Source organism: Berghia stephanieae, chromosome 1 (genome assembly GCF_034508935.2).
Source record: "Berghia stephanieae isolate SIO BIC M18660-M18661 chromosome 1, UCSD_Bste_1.3, whole genome shotgun sequence".
NCBI classification, from domain to species: domain Eukaryota; kingdom Metazoa; phylum Mollusca; class Gastropoda; order Nudibranchia; family Aeolidiidae; genus Berghia; species Berghia stephanieae.
The window spans coordinates 65,550,934-65,575,933 of NC_088360.1; the positions used below are offsets into that span (position 1 = coordinate 65,550,934).

General features: G+C 37.5%; 1 protein-coding gene across 13 annotated transcripts in view; it reads left to right on the plus strand.

Moving 5' to 3' along the window:
* LOC144979595 (uncharacterized) overlaps positions 1-25,000 on the plus strand; it is a 41,326-nt gene that overhangs the window by 6,300 nt on the left and 10,026 nt on the right. For 7 of the 13 annotated variants that reach the window (XR_013646737.1, XR_013646740.1, XM_078926370.1 and 4 more), the window contains exons 2-3: positions 19,732-19,779; positions 21,635-21,731. Coding sequence is in view for 9 of the 13 variants with exons in the window: in XM_078926370.1 (XP_078782496.1) it covers positions 19,732-19,779; positions 21,635-21,731 (145 nt within the window). In the remaining 4 variants the exon portion in view is untranslated. Of the gene's footprint in view, positions 1-12,752; positions 12,914-19,731; positions 19,780-21,634; positions 21,732-25,000 lie in introns of those variants that run through there. The other 6 variants (XR_013646738.1, XM_078926420.1, XM_078926436.1 and 3 more) reach the window with 3 other exon arrangements.

Below are 25,000 nucleotides of genomic sequence, written 5' to 3' on the forward strand. Positions count from 1 at the left end.
AGTTTCTCGATTGACAGGTATACTTATTAAATACTTGTCAGATTATCATAATAAAATGGAGGTAGATAAGATCGGAGATCACCATAGAGAAGTGCCGCGTTGATGATCGGTCCCAAGAACCGGTCCCACGGTTCATTAGCTGAAAACCGAGGACCGGTTCCAAGGTGAAGAACCGTTGGCGGTCCTCACGTTGGCGGTCCTCACTTCACACCTGTCTATTTTAACAGTCCCAGCGATTCTAGTTTCTTTACTGCCTTTTCTCGGTTCTTTTGTCTGGGTCGTTCGCCTCTCTGTCACCAATCACCACCCATCCCACTGAATTAATTGCACCAACCCCCTCGATTATTTCGTATTAAAAAAAATAAAATAAAACAAAACAAAAAAATTGAGTTTTTTTTTAGGGCAATATCCACTAAATGTGCTCAAAGCGCTTTACCCTGACCAATTGCAACACCTTATATGTAGAACGAGACATGACGCCTGTTAGGCGATGTTACAATTTTTTTTTCTCCGACAGAGACAACACTGTTGACGACCAGGTACTCATTTTACACCTGATTACGGTGATATGATGTGAGTAAAGAGTCTTTCAAGTAGTGCGGGGCGGTCCTTGGCAAGCTTAAGGACCACGGTCCTACGGTCCTTGGGAAATGAAGACCCCAAGGACCGGTCCTAGTAGGACCGGTCCTTTTCGACATTGAACATTCCTGAGAGACTGTTGGAAATTCGAACCGGTTTGACCTTTGAGAGCGTGGGATCGTTCATTCTTGAACCGTTAAAGACCGTTACACGATGAAAACCGTGGCCTACAGGAGTAAAACACACGGAGTAGTCACACTCATTTCAAATTGTAACCTAATTAGAGAAGAGGGGTGATGCCTTCTTTATTTGCTCACCGTACTTCATTGTTACTTCGATAATTTAATAAAATTTGAAATTTATCCCCATTAACGGAGATAATGGCATCGCCCAAGGCGTTGATCGAGTTGTTCGTGGCGTTGATACACACACGCAACTCCTACCCCCCCCCCCCCCCCCCCCCACACACACACACACATTAGAGGGCAGCGAGCATTGAAGAGTAAGAGAGAGACGTGAAGTTATAATAAGAGGGGGTGGATGAGGTGATAAGAGGGGTCGATGGTGACTTTTCGCCAGATCTAACAAACTCAGCTACCCATTCATTGCTGAGTAGACAGGGATTCAGAAAAAAATCGACTGCACCCGGGATCGATCTCTGGCCCTTTGCGTATAAAGAGAGTGCTCTATCAACTGAGCTATCGGGGTCCCCAAATATTCTATTGGACTTTTTTAAAATTCAGACGTTATAACTGGGTTTTTTGGAAGGAAGAAACTAATGAAACTCATATTATTTGATTAGTAAAAACACCAAACGAAATTTTAATATTATTGTATTATTTTAAATGACAACACTGCGATAGAAAGGAGTGGTGACAAGAGATGGACAAAAGAAAACAAAAAATCGGATTTGCTACTTGCTAGGTTCGACACACACACACACACATACACACACACACACACACACACACACACACACAAACATACACATCTTTTGTAGTCACATACATTTCAAACAATAACCCATTAGAGAAGAGGGGTCATGCCTTCACCATAGATCATTGTCATTGCGATCATTATGGTGTAGTAAATTTTGAAATTTACCCCGTATAATGGAATCGTCCAAGGCGTGCGCCTCCTGTTCCCCCCATCTCACACACGAAAGGGCGGTTTGCGGAGTGGAGGTTGGTGGTCGTCTGCCTGTATGGTCGTCTGTGTCGTTTAGTGTATGGCAAAGGGGGGGTGGGTGCGATTAATTAAGTGGGATGGGTGGTGATTGGTGGAAGATAGGCAACCGAAGCAACGAATCGCTGGGGAAGTAGTAGGCTATGGCGCGAGACCGTAGGACCGTGGTCCTTGCAAGGACCGCCCCGCACTAGTTGAAAGGTGATAAGAAGTGAGGACCGTCGCCGGTCTTCCCCTCTGGGACCGGTCTTCGGTTCACAGCTAAAAGACCGTCGGACCGCGGTCCAGACCGATCTTCAGCGCGGCACTACTTTCAAGGACTCAACTATGCGCCGAGCGAGGCTCAAACCCAGGACCTTCCGATCCGAAAGCGAGTGGCATACCACAAGACCACATAGCCGCACAAAAAGAGAAAAAAGGAATGGAGACAAAAATTAAAAAAAAAAAAACAACAACAACAACAAAAACAAACAAATCAAAACAAACTCTTCCCATACTTTTGGTCCAGCAAGCCACAGACACAAAATATTAACAATCCGTTTTCCTTTCACTCCCTAACATTGACCTGATCCGCTCCATCAATCTTCGCAGACACACACACACACACACACACACACACACACACGCACACACGCACACATGCTTAATGGATAGTAATATAGCACTATTTTCATGATTTGAGACAACAAGCCTTCTCCGCTCTACTGCAGGCACGGTTCCCATCGTTTGACGGTCCTAACGATGCCTTGTGAATGGCCAGTGTCGAAAAAGAACTGGTTCTTGGAACCGGAACCAATTGTTGCGGTTCTCATTTCCCAGAAACTGTAGAACCGCGGTCCTTAAACATGCTTGGGACCGCTCCGCACTGCCATAGAGTCCATGTAATTGACCCCTGAGCAATCTTTGGGTAGTTGAAGAATGTACCCAATATTGTTTTCTCTTTCCTTTTTGCTTTATTCTTAGCAGTAAAGTCAATGCAACCTCTATTTCATCCATATTGATAATGCATTTGCTCAAGCGATACGCGAGGTGTGTCCTGGGACAGTCCTCTCCTAGTGTGGTACCTGTTTTGAAAAGAAGTTTTGTTCAGTGGAACAGGACAAATTAGTCCCGGGACAGTCCCGCTCTTCTCTTTATTCTTAGTATTTTGTTTGTTTCCCGACGTTTTTATCCTGAAAAGGTCGGGTCGTCGGTCTCCGGTGTGGGTTGGCCCTTATCCAGACAATAAACGTTAAACATCACAGAGTTTTGTGTGTTGATCCGTTATATTTCCGGATGGCAATGTTGTGAGCTTCTTAGCCAATCGCATAGGATCTGTTTGCTGGTCGTCAATATCCTCGCTCTTATACGTCTCGTAATCTTAGGAATCTACTTATACATCTTGCTACTAAAATAGTAATGCCACTTATGATTATATATGTAACCTATTTATTATTGGTCCTCCGGAGGTCATGTTACACTTCCAATGAGGTTGAAACCGGCAGAGTGGAATGTTTGACGTCAAGACTTTACTGTTCTATTATGTACATGTGTCCACTGGCCCATATTGATGCTATGCGCCCTGTTTAAAAAAAATCAACAAAAAAAAAAAAAAAAAAAAAAAACAACATAAAACTCATAATCTCCACCAGTCGGATTTAACGTGCCAATGCACAAAATGTGTGTTATCTTAAACGTTTATAGTCTGATTGACATAGATAGAATGACGTTGACGTCACTCGGGTCTTTGTTATTGTTTTTTTTGCCATCCACGTTTATGAGTAAGGCTCACTTAACAGTATTAACCAGACTATAAAAGTTCATGGTTACACATAGTGTGTTGGTCATATATACTTCCGGATGGTAATGTTGTGAGCTTCTTAGCCAAGCACATACTATCTATGATTTTGGGAAAACGACTTATAAAAAGGTTTGGCTATAAACAATGACAAGGACTTGAGTGACGTAACATTCGTTCCATCAATAAATCAGTCTTTGCATTATGTTAGCTTATCAGTTTGCGATACATTTCTAAATACGACCATATATTTTATGCAGGATTGTGCATGTTTAAATCTACCATATTTCTAGTGATTGCATAACTACAGACCTACTATGAATGTGAGCTTTATACCGACATTCACACTTCCTACCCTCTGAATTAATAATAGCGCAGCTATTATGTTGGGTAGAAGGAACTAAAAAATATGAATAGTGAGGTAGCGAGGTCATTTGATGATGCATTGGGGTCGCTAACTGAAAGATATTACTCTTACTGGAATCGGTTTTAGGACCATGTGTAAAACTACAGCTTTTATATTGGGCAATGTCCACTAAACTTGCTCAAAGCGGTTTACGCGGGTACCCTAGAAAAAAGCATCACTTAATACGTACAGCATGACATGACGCCTGGCAGTTTTTATCGGACAGAGACAACGGCATTTACTCATTTTACACCAAAGTAAGGTGATAGAATGTGAGTAAAGAGCCTATTTACCGCTCGTTACTAGAAACCAGCACGTTCCGATCCAAAGGCGAGTGTCATACCACTAGACCACATAGCCGAACAGTTAAAAAGAAATAGTCAACTCACTATTACATTGTCTAATGTCCAATTGTTTATTATTATTATTATTATTATTATAATTATAATTATAATTATTATAATTATAATACTAAGAGTAAGAGATGAAGTGAGTAGGAAAGTGCCAGAAGACAATAGAGAATTTAAAAAACATTCGCGGCGGTGATGGGGGTTTGAACCCGCTACCTTACTGATACGACAACTCCGCCTGGCCGGGGAGAGCGTAACTCTACCGTATGAGCTATCCACTATCCCAAAAAAGATCGTCTCTAACTCCTTGTCATTATAAGAGCCCTCTTTTCCCGACTACTGGAGATCGCGGGTCCCACACACACAACCCCCCGCGAAGTAAGTTGGGCCAGCAGTTAAGCTTAATAGCCAATATTCTCAACACAAACCTAAACCATAGTAACAATGGGCATGATCTATATTAACTTTCCATGTGCTCGAGGTCATTGGTGACATTGCAAAATGTACTCAAAGTGACCAACTTAGTGAAAAGTGTTCACAGCTTTTTGAATATCGAACATCACGATTGGTCATTTGATTCAGCTTGACCCATGGGTATGTTTATAACATTTGTAAACAAAGCAGCGTGTTTACATTTGTTAAGAAATACCCAACCATTGGACAGCAACAAATCATGTGATTGATGATCTGGTTGGACGAAAAAATGAATATAGATCGCTCCCATTGAGACATTGAGTTTGCTCAATTATCACTGTGATCTTCATTGTCATCATTATAATTATGACTACTATTGTTACTACTACTACTATTACTATTACTACTACTTACTACTACTACTACTACTACTACTACTACTACTACTACTACTACTACTACTACTACTACTTCTTTTACAACAACAACAATAACAACAACAACAACCACTACTACTACTACTACTACTACTACTACTACTACTACTACTACTGCTACTACTACTACTACTACTACTACTACTACTACTACTACTACTACTTTTACTACTACTACTACTACTACTACTACTACTACTGCTACTGCTACTACTACTACTACTACTACTACTACTACTACTACTACTACTACTACTACTACTGCTGCTACTGCTACTACTACTACTACTACTACTACTACTACTACTACTACTACTACTACTACTACTACTACTACTACCTCTACTATAGTCCATTCCACAACCCGTGCGCACGCGTTGACTTCACAACCTTCTGATGGATTTTAATGATAATACTCTTCAACAGTCGTAACGTCACTTCCTTCCTAATGACGCATGGTAACTTAGTAACACTGGCTCTAAACTATTGGAACAATGGCGGACGCCGTAAGAAATATTTCTCCGGCGAGCATAAAAGCGTATCCAGAGGGGAAAAACCCCATACATTTGATCATGTTTTGACTTTTACACATTCTGATCACAAGGTATATGAAAAGTTGTCGCCAGCATGAAGAATAAAAAGCAATGATTTTCTTTGTTTAGAACCAAGATGGCCGCCGTTGCCAGGCGGCGTGACATCAGACTATTGAATCGTATTGACTCGAACACTAGAATTGCTATAAATATAACGAAGATGACGTCAATGAGGTCTTTGTTATTATTTTTTGCCATCCACGTTTATGAGTAATGCTCCCTGAACTATATTAACCTGACTATAAACGATCATGGATACACACAGTTTTGTGTGTTGGTCCGTTATACTTCCGGATGATATGAGCGTCTTAGCCAAGCGCATACCCATCTATTGACATTAAGGCGATTTTTTTAACATCGGTTACAATACCATACTTTAGGATTTTTTTCTTCTTTACGGTATGGGATGAGTTAACATTTTGATGTTTTCCAATACAATATTATACACATCGAATTCTGTTGTGATAACAATCACTGAACTCGGCCACAGGCTTGACAAGGTGTTTACATTTCACGAGATTCATGTGCACTACTCACTAATATTGACATCCTGGATTCAAAATGACACAAAAATTGTACACTTTGTACAAACTTGACATAAACTTCCTGTTGTGATTTCTACATTCATAAAAACTGTTTAAAATTTTGATTAAACAGACACATTTGTTACACAGAAGAAAATTTACAAGTATTATAATTTCTCCAGAGAGGCGAAGCGAGGATTTTCTTTTCATGGCATTCGGCAGATAGGAATATGGCTCACAAACAGGAAGTCAGAGGGGATAGTGTAATGTGGTGTTTATGGTGGAGGTTAAAGTTTAAAAGTTTTAGATAACTTATGTAATAATCTCCACACCTCACGAGCGTTTTATATAGGTTGTCAGCTCCTGCACTCACAGTGTCGCCATATTAATTAGAATTAAATTATATAGAGGTCTGCAAGTCATGTGATTTCCCCGTTACATATTACATGAAAATATTAAACAGTAATGCTTTTCGGCTCTAAAAGCTGTCTAAGGATATAATCTTCACAATACAATAAATAATGAAAAAAACCCAGTTCCAGTCCCACTTATAATTGACAATAAAAGTAAGTCAGACTCATTCTGTTTTACATAGTATTTGTACGTGTTTACATGTTTTAATGTTTATCGTTCATCATTGGAAAAACCACACATTTTTTAATTGTTGTGATTCTTAGCTTGGTAGAAGCTGAGGTCCTTAGCCGAACTGGCCGTCTATCTGCTTCAGGTGGTTGGGGTGCCGTTGATGCAAAGGGAGCGATCTATATTCGTTTTTTCGTCCAACCTAGTCATCAGTCATGTGATTTGTTGCCGTACAACGATTGGACATTTCTCAATAAATGTAAACACGATGTTTTGTTTATAAATGTTGTTAACATACCCATGTGTCAAGCTGATCAAAATGACCAGTTGTGACGTTGGATATTTCTCAAACTGTGAACACTTTTCACAATGTGGGTAATTTTGAGCACACTTTCCAATGTGACCAATGACCTCGGGCACATGGAAATGTAATATCGATCACGCCCATTGTGTGCTCAACAGATGGTCGGGTATGTCTTTGTGAAAGGCAATTTCTTCTCGTCCTATCGGAGAAGGGCAACAAATTCGAGGATCCCCGTTTTTTGACATCGATGTCTTTGTCCCTAAAATGTATGAGCACCTAACGGGCTGCTTGTGTCGTCCAATATATTATATGGCCGTTGTCCACCAGGGATGAGATAAAGTATAAACGTTGTGAAGTACAGGGTAAATGCTATCTATTATTAAACTATTTCAAACAACCCAAACTATTTGCTAAGCTACAACACTGATGTAACTTTGTTATAATTATTTTCCCCATGGGAAAAAGAATCAACACACCGTTACTGTAAACATTTTAAAGTTTGAGTCACATTTTATTCCAAACAATGAAAGATCTAAGGATTTCGGCATTGTGAGGACACTGGTCTATCACTATCGGCATTCAAAATTCGTAATGTCACTCAAAATCTTAGATAAGCCCGCATGAAAAAAAAAAATCATGGCACCATACTTTGTAACTTTGGAGGAATTTGCATTAATTCGTGCGCCCAGGACTTGGAATGGACTATACTAACAATAACCACAATTACTACTACTACTACTACTACTACTACTACTACTACTACTACTACTACTACTACTACTACTACTACTACTACTACTACAAATACTACTACTACTACTACTACTACTACTACTACTACTACTACTACTACTACTACTACTACAAATACTACTACTACTACTACAAATACTACAACTACTACTACTACTACTACTACTACTACTACTACTACTACTACTACTACTACTACTACTACTACTACTACTACTACTACTACTACTACTACTACTACTACTACTACTACTACTACTACTACTACTACTACTACTACTACTACTACTACTACTACTACTTACTACTACTACATACCTACTACATACTACTACTACTACTACTACTACTACTACTTACTACTACTACTACTACTACTACTACTACTATACTACTACTACTACTACTACTACTACTACTACTACTACTACACTTACTACTACTACTACTACTACTACTACTTACTACTACTACTACATACTACTCTCTGCTGACTACTACTACTACTACTATACTACTACTACTACATACTACTACTACTATACTACTACTACTACTACTACTACTACTACTACTACTACTACTACTACTACTACTACTACTACTACTACTATTTAGACTGCCACTTCTACTCCAAATTCTTACCCTGTCATTATTCTTCAGTCTACCCTCCTCCCTCTCTTTTTTCTTGAGCACGACCGTGCAACTGCATCATTTTCACAACCTGTTCTCAATATATCTTGAAATAAATGTTTACTCCTTCACGTTATTCAGAGAGGCGATGTCCTGTAAAATATTCGACCCGCTTCCTCATAAGATATATCTAGTAACAGATTAGGAAGCAGTTTATGATGTATAGACCTAAGTATAAGATAAAAAAAACGTATAATAGTGTGTATGAAACGGTGCTAAACAAAAGAAATGTAAAAACATCAGAAAAAGCCATCCCCAAAAATTCAGACTTCCTCGACTATGGAACGAACGTCAGACCTTATTTCTGGTCAGACGTGAAACAATTACACCACCGATAGTAGGGGGAATTAGGCTAAAACCGTGCAAATTCGGGTTGAAAGCATGAAAATTTGCATAAAGGTTGCTGAGACCCATAGAAAAAACATCTGATATAGAACCACTCTGGCAATCAATCATAACGTATCGGTTTAAGGCCTTAGATTTTACCTATTATAGCTATATTAAACAAGGGAAATAACTGCGTAAAATAATTATTTTCTTCATAGTCATTGTATTAGGGAAAATTAGGCTAAAACCGTGCACATTGGGGTTGAAATCCTGAAAATTTGCATATAGGTAGCTATGACCCGTATAAATATATAGATATAGAACCACTCTGACAATTTAATAATAATAATAATCATAATATAATAATAATAATAATAATAATAATAATAATAATAATAATAATAATAATAATAATAATAATAATAATAATAATAATAATAATAATAAAGATCTTTATTGCCCATAAATATGGCAATTTGTCATTTAGTTACACTTGTTATAATGTTAAACGATAACTGTAAGATTGAACAGATATTTCACTCCTACTTATTCTCTCTCTCTCTCTCTCTCTCTCTCTCTCTCTCTCTTCCTCTCTCTCTCTCTCTCTCTCTCTCTCTCTCTCTCTCTCCTCTTTCTTTCACACGTGCGATATACACAACATAAACATATTCATTTCGTTTTCAATTTGTTACGATTGTGGCAATTCGACACCAAAAATTATCATCATTATCAATTGGTCAGTTAATCTTACATTAAATAAATTAATCAGTTAATCAGTCAACGAATCAATCCTTGGTTTTTCTGTACCATATGAAATATTCAAAATTTTTATTGCTGATGGAACGAACGTTGATTTATACTTGTTAGTTCTACATTTAATCTGACAAAACCTTCTCCCAGATGGTAAAAGACTAAATTCATGGTATAAAATATTTTTTTATTGTTGGTAATTGAGAATGCTTTCCTTTCTATTGCTTTTCCATGAATTCTTTCTACTCCATCAAGAGGATGGTTTATTATTTTTGATGCCTCTTTGATAGATTTTGAAATTTTTGATTTATCTTTAAGTCGGCATCCTCCAAACCATATGGTGCAGCCAAACGCAATTATACTTTTAATCAATGAGTCATAAACTCTTAACATAGTTTTCTTCCTTACTTGAAATGTTCTCAATTTCCTTAGGATGTATAATCTTTGGGCAACTTTCTTAGATATTATATTAATATGTTGAGAGAAATTGAGGGAACTATCAATGGTTATTCCTAAATATTTAAAATAGTCAACTATCTCAACATCATCTTTACCGATCGCCACACACTTTAAGTCGTTTTTATTTTTTACACCAAACACCTGTCCTTTCGTTTTTTCAACATTTAATTCAAGCTGATTTTGTTTACACCAATCGGTGAATATATTTATTTGTTTGAAATAATTCTCTTCGGTAACTTTATCTTTTAATAAGCCAAGAATAGCAGTATCATCTGCATATTTCACGATAAAACAATTTTCAAAGGATGGTCTGCAGTCGTTGGTGTATAAGATGTACAGGATTGGGGAACTCACACAGCCTTGGGGACATCCGTTCGACAACGTTCTTTTGTTGGAGATATGTTCACCCAATTTTACACATTGCGGTCTATGGGTCAGAAACTCTTTATATCATTTAATAAGGTAGTTTGGAATATCCATGCTGCACAACTTTTGAAGCAAAATATCTGTGTTCATGGCATTAAAAGCTGACGAAACGTCGACAAACAGGATTCTGGCGTAATTCGAGGGCGTTTGGTCAAGGTGTTTCGAGATCGAATTTGTGGCGGTTAATAGTGCGTCTTCAACACTGAAATGTTGCTGGTATGCAAATTGGGTTTTTAGCACTTTTATTTTTTCCTATATGGCATTACTTATTCAAGGAAATAACCACTACAAAACAATGTGCGTTCTAAAACTTTAAATACACCGGTAACCATTTACGGTAGCTAATTGATGGTTATTTCGTGTTGTAACTAGTAGATAAAAGCGGGAGAGGGGGAGAGGGGGTGAGCGGGAGAGACGGAGAGAGAGAGAGAGAGAGAGAAAGAGAGAGAGAGAGTGAGAGAGAGAGTGATAGAGAGAGAGAGAGAGGGAGAGAATTTTACTCATTACTGTACTGACCTTATTAAATTTTACACGACAATACTTATGCCACTTAACATCATTTTGTTTTAAGCTTTCAATAATCTCATTTCTTTCTGATGAATTAAAAAAAAAATAGATACATCCAACTTGTTTTCATCACAAACCAAAGAATTGAATTGTGTTAAATCTTCAAAAAGAGTTCATAGCCTTGCCCTTTGTCATACCTCCTCGACTTAGAGGGACATTATAAACGGTCCGTGTTATCTTGTTGGCATATCAAACACTTGTCCCAGTCTCTGGGAGCAGTTCTTTTTGCTATTGTATGTGTATCTGAAATCATGCAAACGCATTCCTCTATTAGGCATATGCAATATTCTGTCATAACTCTCTCTCTCTCTCTCTCTCTCTCTCTCTCTCTCTCTCTCTCTCTCTCTCTCTCTCTCTCTCTCTCACACACACACACACACACACTTTCTTTCGTTCTTTCTGTTTAAGACCCATCATCAGCAGGAAAAATGTGTGCAGTGCCTTACATAAGGACACAACAGTACCAATAGAACATTGTCCCTTTGCGGTAAATAACGTAAAGTAAATAACTTGCCACAATACAGCATCATTGTGGTTGATGATGATGATAATTATAGCAATGTAAGTGGTATGCTGACTCTTTACTGTCATCAAGTTTGAACGAAATAGGTTTTAACTCACGTAAAATGATTATAGCAGTATTTTTGGAAAGAAAAGAAAACAGGAAGAGGGGAGAAGGAGCACTGTCCTTTGTCAACACCGGTTATCGGCATTTATTGAGCTGTGTTCTGCTAGTCTGTTTTGACTACCCCTCTGCTCGTCTTCCCGTCCGTTTTAGAGCAATTGATTATACTTATTAAATCAGATGCAGAAAAAAAAAATTCATATTATAGAATATTGCTCGCTAGACGTCCTTTAAAACAATTGAAATTGAATAATATTTACGATTAAATAATTTGTATGGTTCGTGAATCGAAAGTAAAAGGAAAGGAAAACATCCGCTTCGACGTTAAAAATAGTCACCAATGGGAATCCAAAGGATGACGTAAAACAACCTTTGGTCGGCTTGCCTCGAATGTTTAAACAATAAAAATGAAAGAAATTATTGTCGTCCATTTCAAAATGTTCTAATCTTAAAAACCTTGTATCTCAACTAATACTGATCTTTCAGAGTGGTTCTATAGCTTAAATTATAGTGTTTTTCATAGTCTACAACATATGTAATTTTCATGCTTTCAACCCTGTTTGCACAATTCAAGGGTTTTTTGGACTTAATTCCCCCCACTAAGAGGTTACCTGAGAATTTGGACGATTTAAAACTAATACTGTACGCGTTTCCATAAATTTAGAGTCCCATTACATGATTGAAATGCCCCAAAGACTTTTTTACACCTGACGTTAATTTTACATTGTTTGGTCTCAAGCCGAAATAAAGAATTCCTTCCAGATTACAAAAATTCGTCCCTTTGTATGGTCCCCTTCGACATTCAATTGATGTACGCATTTTTGTAGCTCGTGTGTTCATCACTTGTTCTGCTGGATCTGCAAAATCCATAGAACGTCTATGATACTTTGAACGACACCTTGATAAGATGATTCATTTTAGAATAATATTTTATTTATGAATTTCCCAAGACTTTCAAAATAAATTACTCTCAAAGAAAATCTCTTCACCATGGGAGAGTGACGTCACAAAAAAGAAAAGGGTTTCTTCCTGTGACATCACCGTGCATGACTACGAAAAAAAAATATTGATAAACAAAATGGAGATATAACTTTTTAATACAAGATAAAACTACACGTTTGCTGATTGTAATTGAGTAACTAAAAATATATCCATAATGGGGGTAAGTGATGATTTATTGATTTAGGACATTGTTCGATTTAGAATGCGCCTGTTCATATCCCCGAAACAGACTGGACCGCCATAGACACGCATTTAGCTTGAAGTTTGATTCAGACTATTTTAAGGGTTACTATCTAGCTAGAAGTCATGTTATTTCTTCTTGAGTGATTAAAACACCATTGGTAAATCGACCTAGTGATTGACATTACAGAAGGATTGAAATTGATGTCACTCAGCTCTTTGATATTGTTTTTAGCCAGCCATTATTACGAGTATCAATTCTCACTAAATTGTATCGATCAGACTATCTACATAGTTTTGTGTGTTGGTATCGCTGGCGGGTGTTATGAGTATTTTAGCTAAACGCATAGCATCAATTGATAATTTTTTAAAATTGTCAAAACCTAGCATTAATTATCACTGTTTTGGTGTTCCGGCGCCATTTTGTCGTTGAAGTATTAGAATGGTTGTCCTATGGTTTTTGTTTTTGTTTTTTTTTTCTATTAGTGTGAGCTCGAGGTCGGATGATTTTTAGTTCAAGGTCTCAGTCAAGGTCCAAGGGATTTTATTTTTCTTACTAGGGTTATTAATGGTATTAGGTTTTATTCGGAGGGCCTTCCGAAAGCTCCTTCATCCCCAGTATTCTTGTTCTAGTAGGGGGTTTGGAAAGGGGTAAACAATTTCGCGGGGAAAGAACTATTTTCATTCGATATTGCCAGAATCATTTTCTTGATTAGCTTGATTACGATTAGATGCACATTTTAATCGATGCCATGCTTTATTCGGCATGATTTTAGTTTATAATGTTCTAGTAGGGGGTTTGGGAGGGGGGGGGAGAGAGACTTAAAAAACAACGTTTTCCCCCTCCCAAACCCCTACAAGAACATTATGAAAAAAAAAAACAAGAATATTGGGGATGTAGGAACTTTTGGAAGGTCTCCCATACAATGTCAATAATATAGTAGCGTTTTAGATAGATTAGTGGAAGTGTAAACTTTCTTAATACGACCATTGTTTTGGTTTTCGCCGTCATTTTGTTTTGAAATATTTAAAGCAGTCCTAGGTTTATTTTTTTACTATTAGGGTTAGCTCGAGGGCGGAGCATTTTCATTCTTAGTCATAAGTCTTAGCAAATGTGCTATCGTGTTTGTTTTTCCTGTTAGGGTTAGCTAAAGGTACTAGGATTTTTTTTTTTTTTTGGGGGGGGGGGGGGGGGGGGGGGGGGGGGGGGGGGGTAGTTGAGAGAAATGTCGTGTTCCTTTTCTGGTCGTTGTTTCGAATCTATCCTCTTTGCCGGCTTTTCTTCTCTTTGTCGGAGAAGTGGCAAGAAGGAAGACAATTAGAAGTCAAATAGTTTCGCCAAAGACAGAAGTCGTCTGGTGCCTCTTTTACCCTGTTATAGTTGGGTTAATGTTAAAGATAGTAATACAATTTTAAGTTTAAAGAAATAGCTAGTAGAAGTGGTGATAGATTGGCACGTTATATATAGCGATAGGTCAGGTTCAGAAGATAAGTATTAATCCTGGTTAAAGCAGAAATGCTTTAATATAATTTAACAGAATAGCCTCACACAATAACACACTAACACATAATTAAACAAAAGAATAATAGTACATTTTAATTAATTTAAGTTAGGCTATGGGAAAGTTAATTGGTGGCGACCTTCCAAGGTGACCAGCGCTAGTGTTTTTACACTTGATCTTGTGTTTTTGTCCAAATCTAGTGTTCTAGTGCGTGTTTTTTGTAAAAAGGTATAAATCTAGTGTTTTTGTCGACCGCAAACATTAAATCACGTTATTAAAAAAAAAATATTTAACTTTAATAAAACAATTGTTATAATACAATAATAAAAATAGCAGACACATCAAGTGCCAACTGGCATATTAATTTATATCAGGCAATCCCTTCCGAATTAGATATCGTATCGTAGCTCCCTGATGGGATGGACCTAAATATGACAACTGAGCTGCTCATTCTTTTCGGAAAACAGATTAGACATAATTATGTGTGAAAAATAACAATAATGACGAAGATAGATATTATCAATTATGTCCTTTAGACTGCCAGAAAGCAATGGGATTCCATGTAATTCACCCGCAAACTTGGTGTATTGATATTATTAGTAAGTAAAAATATTAATTTACGTGTCTGTTGTTAAAGGGACCTCCGAGCTTTTTGTTTAACAAAACTAATCAGTTTTCTTTTTTAGCCCTTAGCGATTAGCCCTTGGGGGTATCTAGTGTTTTCTATACAAAAATAGTGTTTTTTAATATCAAATATGGTTATTTTTCAAAATCCATGCTGGTCACCTTGCATGGATCGGTTTCTTTCAGTAGGTCACTTGATAAGTAGCTATCCATCCATCCGAATAGTCAGCTCCAGCTCCTGCTCAATGTATAACCAGATTTATTAATTTCTATATAGGAGCAAAACCTTGACTAGTTGCAAAGCCTTGTTTTCAGCTTGAGCATTGATGTCGTAAGGATTCCCAATTAACAAACCCTTGACAACACCACTGACTCATTTAATGTTAATAGTAATTAGCGGATACGGGTAGGTTAGTGGGATGGGGAAGATAAGAAAACACTGAGGGCATAAGAATCAATACATATAAATACATTATATTACTATAGCGCATTAGCTATTGTAAATGTGATTCATATAAATGTAATTCATTTATTTGGAAGGCACACATACATATACAATAATATACACATATATAGAAATAGAGAGTGAATGAAATATGTTTGCATATAAATAAAATGAGTTGTGAATTTCTGTTATTTTCTGTTATTTATATGTTGCGTCCCTTACGGCCCAGGCGAAAACACTATATTAATTATTATTCACTTCATATACTATTTTTAATCATAACATAATTTCAGTCCACAGATAAAAGATTGATTTTAATATTTCGTACCCTTGTCCAAACAGCGTTTTCCCATTAGTAGGAACCTCAAGTTGATCACTATATCATGCTGGTTTTAGAGTTATGGAATGAGAGAAAGAGCGAGTTTCGATGATTACTGGCTTATATGAAGTCGTTCCTTCCCTTACCGACCATTTCCCCGAACGACCAAATAGATAACAGACGCGAGTTTTTGTTTTGTTAAGTCTTTAATTGAATGACTTTAGTTGTAATAACACGATAACATCATCTACGAAGATTGCTTCCGCCACTAAAAATTGCCAAAATAGCAAGTTGTAGCGACTATCGTCTATTAATTAAAAAAAAAAAAACAGCTTAAAATTTTCACTCGAGGCGCTTTACAATGTCTACCTGGCAAGGAAACGCTAAGATAGTAACAATGATGAGGACAAGACATGACATGCAGATTTACTTTTTTAACAAACATCAAACTGAAACAAATACTCATTGAGCCCTTCCTGTTTTATTTTTTTTTCTCCCTCTCCTGAGTTTCCTTTCCTGCTCAGTCTTCTTTGTAGCCTCTTTTTTGCCTTCCCTATTTAGCAGCAATGTTAAACGACAAAATGTTTAGCAACTATTTACACATCTAGTTTAATGTGTTTGGTCGGGTTTTTAAAATCTCATTTAAATTGTTTGGTCGGTAAAGGAAGGGACATGCGGAAATGTTTGTTCCTTATTTATGAGTTGCATTTGCTCTCAATATCTTTATCTCCATATTATAGTTATTTAAATCGTGCCCAATAACACAACGAGATTGCGAGTATGTGTTATTGCACGATATAATATAACCAGTGTAATAAAATAAATACAAAGAAATGGAATAATACCATTATTCCACCCCTCCGAGTAAAATTATTAGATAATTTGTGACCAAATATTATGGTATTAGTACTTCTATTCACCATAATTTGTATCTTTCTCCTTCCGCTTGAATATCAATTTGACCCAAAACTAAAAACGTTGGATTTGTATTCATGCACACCAAAAGATTATTTTTAATTACCAATCAATCGGTGTGTCTTTTTTACGAAACCCGCCGAAACCCGCCGAAACCCGACAATATCCAGCAAAGTTATGGGAAGTAGACAACTGTGGGGAGTGAACCCGAGACTCAGGGAAGTGTACACCAGTCGGGAGTGAACCTGAGACTAAGGTTATCGGCCGGTTTCGGCGGGTTTCGTAAAAAAGAATTAGTGCTTTATTACGAAACCCGCCGAAACCCGCCGAAACCCGACAATATCCGACAAAGTTATGGGTGTTTGGCAACAGTGGGGGGTGATCCTGGGAGTCAGTGAATTGCACACCAGTGGGGAGTTAACATGGGACTGTGTAAAAAGGATATCAGTGGGAAATAAACCTGGGACTAAAGGGAGATGGATACCATTGAAAGTTGAAGCCGGATATGGGAGTTGAGTACCAGAGGAGAATGAACCTGACACTATAGAAGGTGGGCACCAGTGGGGAGTGAACCTGGGACTCAGGGAATTTCACACCAGTGGGGAGTTAACCAGGGACTGTATAAAAAGGATATCAGTGGGAAATAAACCTGGGACTAAAGGGAGATGGATACCATTGAAAGTTGAAGCCGGATATGAGAGTTTGGTACCAAAGGAGAATGAACCTGACACTATAGGAGGTGGGCGCCAGTGTGGAGTGAACCTGTGACTCAGGGAAGTGCACACCAATTGGGAGTTAACCTTGGACTGTGGGAGATGGATAACTGTGGGTATCCGAGCCGAACTATAGGAGTTGGGTACCAGAGGAGAATGAACCTGACACTATAGAAGGTGGGCGCCAGTGGGGAGTGAACCTGGGACTATGTAAAAAGGATATCAGTGGGAAATAAACCTGGGACTAAATGGAGATCAATACCATTGAAAGTTGAAGCCGGATATGAGAGTTTGGTACCAGAGGAGAATGAACTTGACACTATAGGAGGTGGGCGCCAGTGGGGAGTGAACCTGGGACTATGTAAACAGGATATCAGTGGGAAATAAACCTGGGACTAAAGGGAGATGGATAAAATTGAAAGTTGAAGTCGGATATGAGAGCTTGGTACCAGAGGAGAATGAACCTGACACTATAGGGGGTGGGCGCCAATGGGGAGTGAACCTGGGACTATGTAAACAGGATATCAGTGGGAAATAAACCTGGGACTAAAGGGAGGTGGATACCATTGGGAGTTGAAGCCGTGTACACTTTAGGTTCACTCCCCACAGCCACCTACTTCCCATAACTTTGTCGGGATTCGTCGTGTTTCGTCGGGTTTCGGCGGGTTTCGGCGGGTTTCGGCGGGTTTCGGCGGGTTTCGCAGGGTTTCGGCGGGTTTCGGCGGGTTTCGTAAAAAAGACACACCGCAATCAATTGCCTTTTATTTTACACCATATTTCACGCCAATAAAATGTGTCAAAATATTCTGTAATCGTTAAATAAAAATTTCATAGAGCAGTAAAATTAGGTGCCCCAAACGTAAACAAAGGTCTAGAAGCACATGGCAAACCACATATTCCTGTCTCGACAGCTCACGTTCCAATGTAAATAATAGAAAAAAATAACCTTTAAAATTTGGCTGTTAGGTGGCAAAAGAGACACATATTCATAAATACTCAATCATGCATCAAATAATGTCTAGATATGGATATTTTATGGAACAAAAGGTAAAATTTATCAAAAGTTACAGTCTATCTATTTTTAGACCAGAGCAAATTATTGCGCTGGTGTGAACAAAACGAGAATTATTCGGAGCCTGAATTTCATAATAATTTAGCCTTATATTATTATTTCTGCAACTGTTAGATTTTATGTAAACATATTTTCAATACTGAAAGTGTATTGCCTACAACTCAAACTACAAAATTGGGAGACCTATATTGTGCGTAAATTATTCCGGTCCCTAACGGAAATCACTAGCAACTTGTTATTGTTTACGTTTGGGGCACCTAATTTTACTGATCTATTCAACGCAGTAAATTCATTATTCAACGATTACGTATTTACTTGGAAATGACATCGTTTTCCAATGAGACGGGTGGATACATAACTATTCATAGCGGCTGACAACAATGATACTTGATTTTATCATCCTTATTTTGGGACCGTAAGTCATTGCTGTTTTCAAAACATTCCCTTGAAAAGATGAAGACCAAATTTATGATCACAATCACAGCTCACTTCATCACCAAAATGTAAAAATAATAAAAGGACGTATGGAATTCCTGTTTCATGACGGACGATACTATCTGGGTCATGTAATAATATGCAATATGACACCATTAGAAATACAAAATTTTGAAATTGATACAAAACAAATCCTTAAAATTCCGAGCACATTCCCGACCATAGCTCACAATTAATCACATGGCCCTTGCGTCTTGTATCATAAGCTGCAGAATAAGCTGCTAGACTGATAAAGTGATCATTTTGAAGATCACAAAAGCATTGGAGACAGGATTTTCATGCTAACATTGGAGAAATGAACATATTGATTAATGTGCTGATCCATGATCCTGATTTAATCGCAAATCATTATTTTAGAAAATAAACACAAAAACTAGGGCTTTTTTAAAAGTGCAATATACACCCAATGTGCTCAAAGCGCTTTACAAGGGGTCCCTAGCCAACAGTAACACTTAACACGCAGGACGCGATATGACGCATGGTATGACATTTTACAATGTTGCGCATCTTTGAACTCGATACGGAGGCGGGTGTCATACACTAGAGCACATGGCCGCTCAATTTACATTTTAATGCATTAACACATTCTATATATATTTTAAATAAAGGAAGCATATATGAAGCAATAAATAGTTTCTCTCTCTCTCTCTCTCTCTCTCTCTCTCTCTCTCTCTATCTCTCTCTCTCTCTCTCTCCCTCTTTATTTGGGAAAGTGCGCAGGTTCCAAACCAAAGGTAGCGAAGGGCAAGAAAAGCAAGACGGTAAGTCAATTATTCAAATTTTTGTCTACGTGCAGTCTAGCAAATCCGATAAAATATCTTGTATAGGCGAGGGAATAATTTGGAGATATTTTATTACTCCATTGATCATAATGTCAAAATGTATTTGTTTATTCGCAAAAGGACCGTGATAGATCCCGATATTATTTACCACGCGGCAGTGATCGGGTAGCTGGGTCAATTAGATCTGGTAGAAAGTACTTTGCCTAAGACAAGTGTCCTAAGGATCTCCAAGATATATAGCAAGTTACTATCGCCGATGTTACGCCATTTGAACCGGGATAAATCCCGCTTCCTGGGCCTAATGGCTCTGAAGGTCTAATTAATACTTTATTAGATTAGTAGTACTCTTTTAATTATTTAAAAATTTCGAATGTTTTTGGATCACTATTTGTACATTTTTGCATGCATTATTATAATACGAAAAACGGTTTCAGTTAGATTATGAATTCTATGAAAGGAATATAAACATTCGTCGATGGTGGAAGTGAGTATAAGTTATGTTTTTTGAAAGATAACTTACTAATGGATTATATTAGTCTGCAGTCAAACATACTCTTTTTGTGATAAATAGTATTTAATAACTAAGCAATACTATTAAAGTACGTGATGTCAATAATATCCGCTACGATTAGCTTATTAGCATCTGGGAATATTTTGACATGGTAGCTAACTCAGCCGTCAGCTGGAGTTGTTTTCATGAAATGTCCGTCTTTTAAAACTGCCGGCATTTGTTTCATAATAATTGAGCTCAAATCATAAATCTAGCGCAGTTGAGTTAAAGAGTGCTATTTATATTCTTTCTAAAATATTTTATTGGTTTTATAAATGTTGATTTTGACACCTTTCATCGGAAAGTACGCTATTTTGATCGTCAGATTATACCTCTCTGGCACTCTCCTTAAAGGCCAACATCGCCAATGACCAGATTTATTCATTAGTTTTACCAAAATGACGGCTAAAGAACGATCTTTCGGTTGGTATAACTTTAAATTTTGCTTAAAGGAGTAAAGCTCTTAATAATAATTTTTCAAAACTTGATTTATCCAAGAAAAATTGAAGTGGAGATGGCCCTGGTTCGAATTACGTTTAGTCCTTTCTCTTTGCGGATCTTGGTTAGCCCACATTGGGAATGAGGTCGAAATTTGAATGACCTTAACCACAATATTTTTTCTGTATCAACACGTATTCTTTTTTTCAATATCGATTGGTTCTCAAATTAAACGATTATACATTAAGTGTTATTAATGTGGTCAAAATCTATTTTATTTTAGTAACAACGGAAGCATGGCGCAATTTTGATAACAAGATGACACCAGTTAGTTTTTGTTTTTATTTCACAAAAGATAATGAGGACGCTCCGTAATATTTTTTTTTTGGCTATTACGATAATATAGTAAAATCGGATTTTTTTCCCAAAACCAAGGGAATATTAAAAGATTATTTTAAAATATAGTAACTCCGTTGTTATGTGAGGATTAGTGGTCTTGTCGTATGACACTCGCCTTCCGATCAGAAGCTACTGGCTTCGAGTCCCGCTCTGAGCGGCCCATTATTGAGTCCTTGGAAGAGGTTGTTTTGTCACATTCTCTAACAGTACTCAGGTGTAAACTGGCCGTTAACAGCGTTGTATATCGGGAATAAAATATAATTTCGCCAATTAGGCGTCGTTTCTCGTCCTCAGCGCGAGTCTTGAACCATTCACCTTCCAAGCTCAAAGCGAGAGTCATACCACTAGACCACATAACTGAAAAAAGTGTTGTGTAAGAATTCAGTAGAATGGGTCTTTACCTCTTTGTTTTCCTGTTTGTTATTTTTTGTTTGTTTTTAACCACAGTCTAAAGGAAATCTAGAACAAGGTGAGGCAGAACAAGGTGAGGCTGCTGCTCCTGCCGAGGACATGGGGAATGGAGAAAATCAGGATGAAGCTGGAGGTATGTTACTATCATATCAGTATCCATTTATTTGATTTGTCATCACTGTCCAATCTACACTTGATCAGCATCATCAAAATCTCCTCCGCTTCCTCCTCTTCCTCCTCCTCCTCCTCCTCCTCCTCGTCCTCCTCCCCTTCCCCCTCCTCTTACTACTCCACCTCATCCGCTTCCTCCTCTTCATCCTACTCCTCTTTCTCCACCTCCTCTTTCTCCTCCTCCTCTTTCTCCTCCTTCTCTTTCTCCTCCTACTCCTCCTTCCCCTCTTTCTCCTCATCTCCCTTCTCCTCTTCCTCCTCCACTTCTTCCGCCTCGTTCTCCTCCTCCTATTCTCCTCTCTTATTCTCCTCGTCTTCTCCACATCATTCTCTCCTCTCCTCTTTTTCATCTTTAGCTTCCTCTTTCTCCTCCTCCATTACTCCATTTCATCAACCGCCTCCTCACCCTCCTCCTCCACTTCCTCCCCCTTCTCCTCTCTTCTCCTCTCCCCTTTTTAATTATCTTCTCCCCGTTCTCCTCTTCCTCATTTTCCTCCTCCTGCTCCTCCTCCTGCTCCTCCTCCTCCTCCTTAAAACAATAATTGTCAACAATACATTTCCCAAATGTGCCCCGATTAAAATTTGATATAAAATGATGACCCGAGTTCTAGGTGAATTGAATAATCCGTAAGATGTATGTTGTGGTATAGATAATTGTGAGTTAGCAGTCGGGAACATTTAGCATGATGTATCGTTTATGTATGAGCATCTATAGTTTTTTTTTTTCGTCTTGGGCACAGTGCGTTAACAACTTATTAACATATACATAGTTGATGGTTCCTATGTGACCTCTTGTTGATACGGATGCCTTTTTAACTAGTATCTTATAGTATGAGCCTTCAGTTCTCAAATCAACATACCGTTATAAACACTTTTAAAAATTACGTCAGTTATCGTATATTTTATTAAAAGTAGCCATAGCCATCTTAAGGGCTTGCCTATAACCCGGAGTAAAAGCCTATGTATCCTATGTATCATTCACAATTTTAACACAGATTATGGAAAAAAAGCATCATATCGTCAGGTTTTGATATGCAAAACCTTTATCAGCTTGTCAAAATTAGAGCTGTACCGATAATCACTCATCTTAGTAAATAGACAAAGATCTAATATTTGTTATGAACGGAACAGTAATCTGAGAAATTCTAACATATTCGTAATTAATGAGTAAAACCACCATAGAGGAGTCTTGGCTACTGTACTCATTTGATAGACATCAAATATCACCATTAACCACGAAGAATGTACAACATTTTGATCTCCTCAAACGCCAATCTGACATAATTCGAGGTTAAAAAACATTGACCTTTCTAATCTCGAGACCTCCCGCTCTGGTTGCCGGTGTGTCGTATGAGAATATTTTTGATCCGGTGTTGTTCTTGAATATTACAGAATATTACATTTGTTGTTGTCGACTAATTTCAAATTTATGGTAAAAGGTACGTTTAATTGCAAAAATATTCCGTCTCTCAGTCCTGTGCAAGGAAATAAGTTGTCCGCTAATTCATGTTGTAACAATTTTCAAAATGCTTGCTCTGAAATAAATCAGAGGAACATTTGATTTTGAGAATTCTTTGCCTCTTTTTCTCTTTTCATGAATACGAATAGAGCAGTAAAGTTAGGTGCCCCAAACGTAAACAAAGGTCGAGAAGCACGTGGCAAACCACATGTTCCTGTCTTGACAGCTCACGTTCCAATGTAAATAATAGAAAAAAATAACCTTTAAAATTTGGCGGTTAGGTGGCAAAAGAAACACATATTCATAAATACTCGATAATGCATCAAATAATGTCTAGATATGGATATTTTATGGAACAAAAGGTAAAATTTTCTAAAATTTATCAAAAGTTACAGTCTATCTATTTTTAGACCAGAGCAAATTATTGCGCTGGTGTGAACAAAACGAGAATTATTCGGAGCTTGATTTTCATAATAATTTAGCCTTATATTATTATTTCTGCAACTGTTAGATTTTATGTAAACATATTTTCAATACTGAAAGTGTATTGCCTACAACTCAAACTACAAAATTGGGAGACCTATATTGTGCGTAAATTATTCCGGTCCCTAACGGAAATCACTAGCAACTTGTTATTGTTTACGTTTGGGGCACCTAACTTTACTGCTCTATAGTGGTCATAGTAGTCAACTAACGGAAGTATTCATCGATATCGCGAGGAAATCGCGACTATAATAGCTAACTCACACCGGAGACTGACTCCGACCACCCGGCACTGCGGTTCACCTGCTGTCTTCCGGGTGATGAAGTCGGGCACGGACAAAATACTAAGAATAAAGAGAAAAGCCGCATGTCGGCACGAAAACGTCGGTGTCTGTAAGGGAGATAATTTTGGAATGCATTTTTTCTTTTCTTTTTTTCTTTTCCCTTGCATCTATAAATAAATCTTTGCAACTTTCATCGGCAACTGGCTAGTACAACACGGCAGCAACAGATTAAATATATAGCCTAAAAATGGACAGCGAACAAATCAACATGAATTAAATGTTGAAAAAACGAAAGAAAATAAAAACGACTTTAAATGTATGACGATCCGTAAAGATGATGTTGATTGAGATAGTTGATTATTTTAAATATTTAGGAATAACTATTGTTAGTTCCCTCAATTTCTCTCAACATATTAATATAATATCAAAGAAAGTTGCTCAAAGATTATATATTCTATGGAAATTGAGAACATTTCAAGTCAGAAAGAAAACTATGATAAGAATTTTATGACTCATTGATTAAAAGTGTAATTGCGTTTGGTTGCACTATATGGTTTGGCGGATGCCGACTTAGAGATAAAGAAAAAATTTCAAAATCTATCAAAGAGGCAGAAAAATAATAAACCATCCTCTTGATGGAGTAGAAAGAATTCTCGAAAAAGCACTGGAAAGAAAAGAGTTCGCAATTACCAACAATAATAAAAAAACATATTTTAAACCACCTGGGAGAAGGTTTGATCAGATTAAGTGTAGAACTAACAAGTACAAATCCTCGTTCGTTCCATCAGCATTAAAAATGTTGAATATTTCATTTGGTACAGCCAAACCAACGACTGACATGTTGATTGATTGAATGCTTAATCGATTTAAAATTGGATTAATTGATCAATTGGTAACGATGATAATATTTGGTGTCAAATTGCCACAATTGTGACAAATTGTAAACCCAATGCATCTGTTTATGTTGTGTATATCGCACGCGGGAAAGAAAGAGAGGAAGAGAGA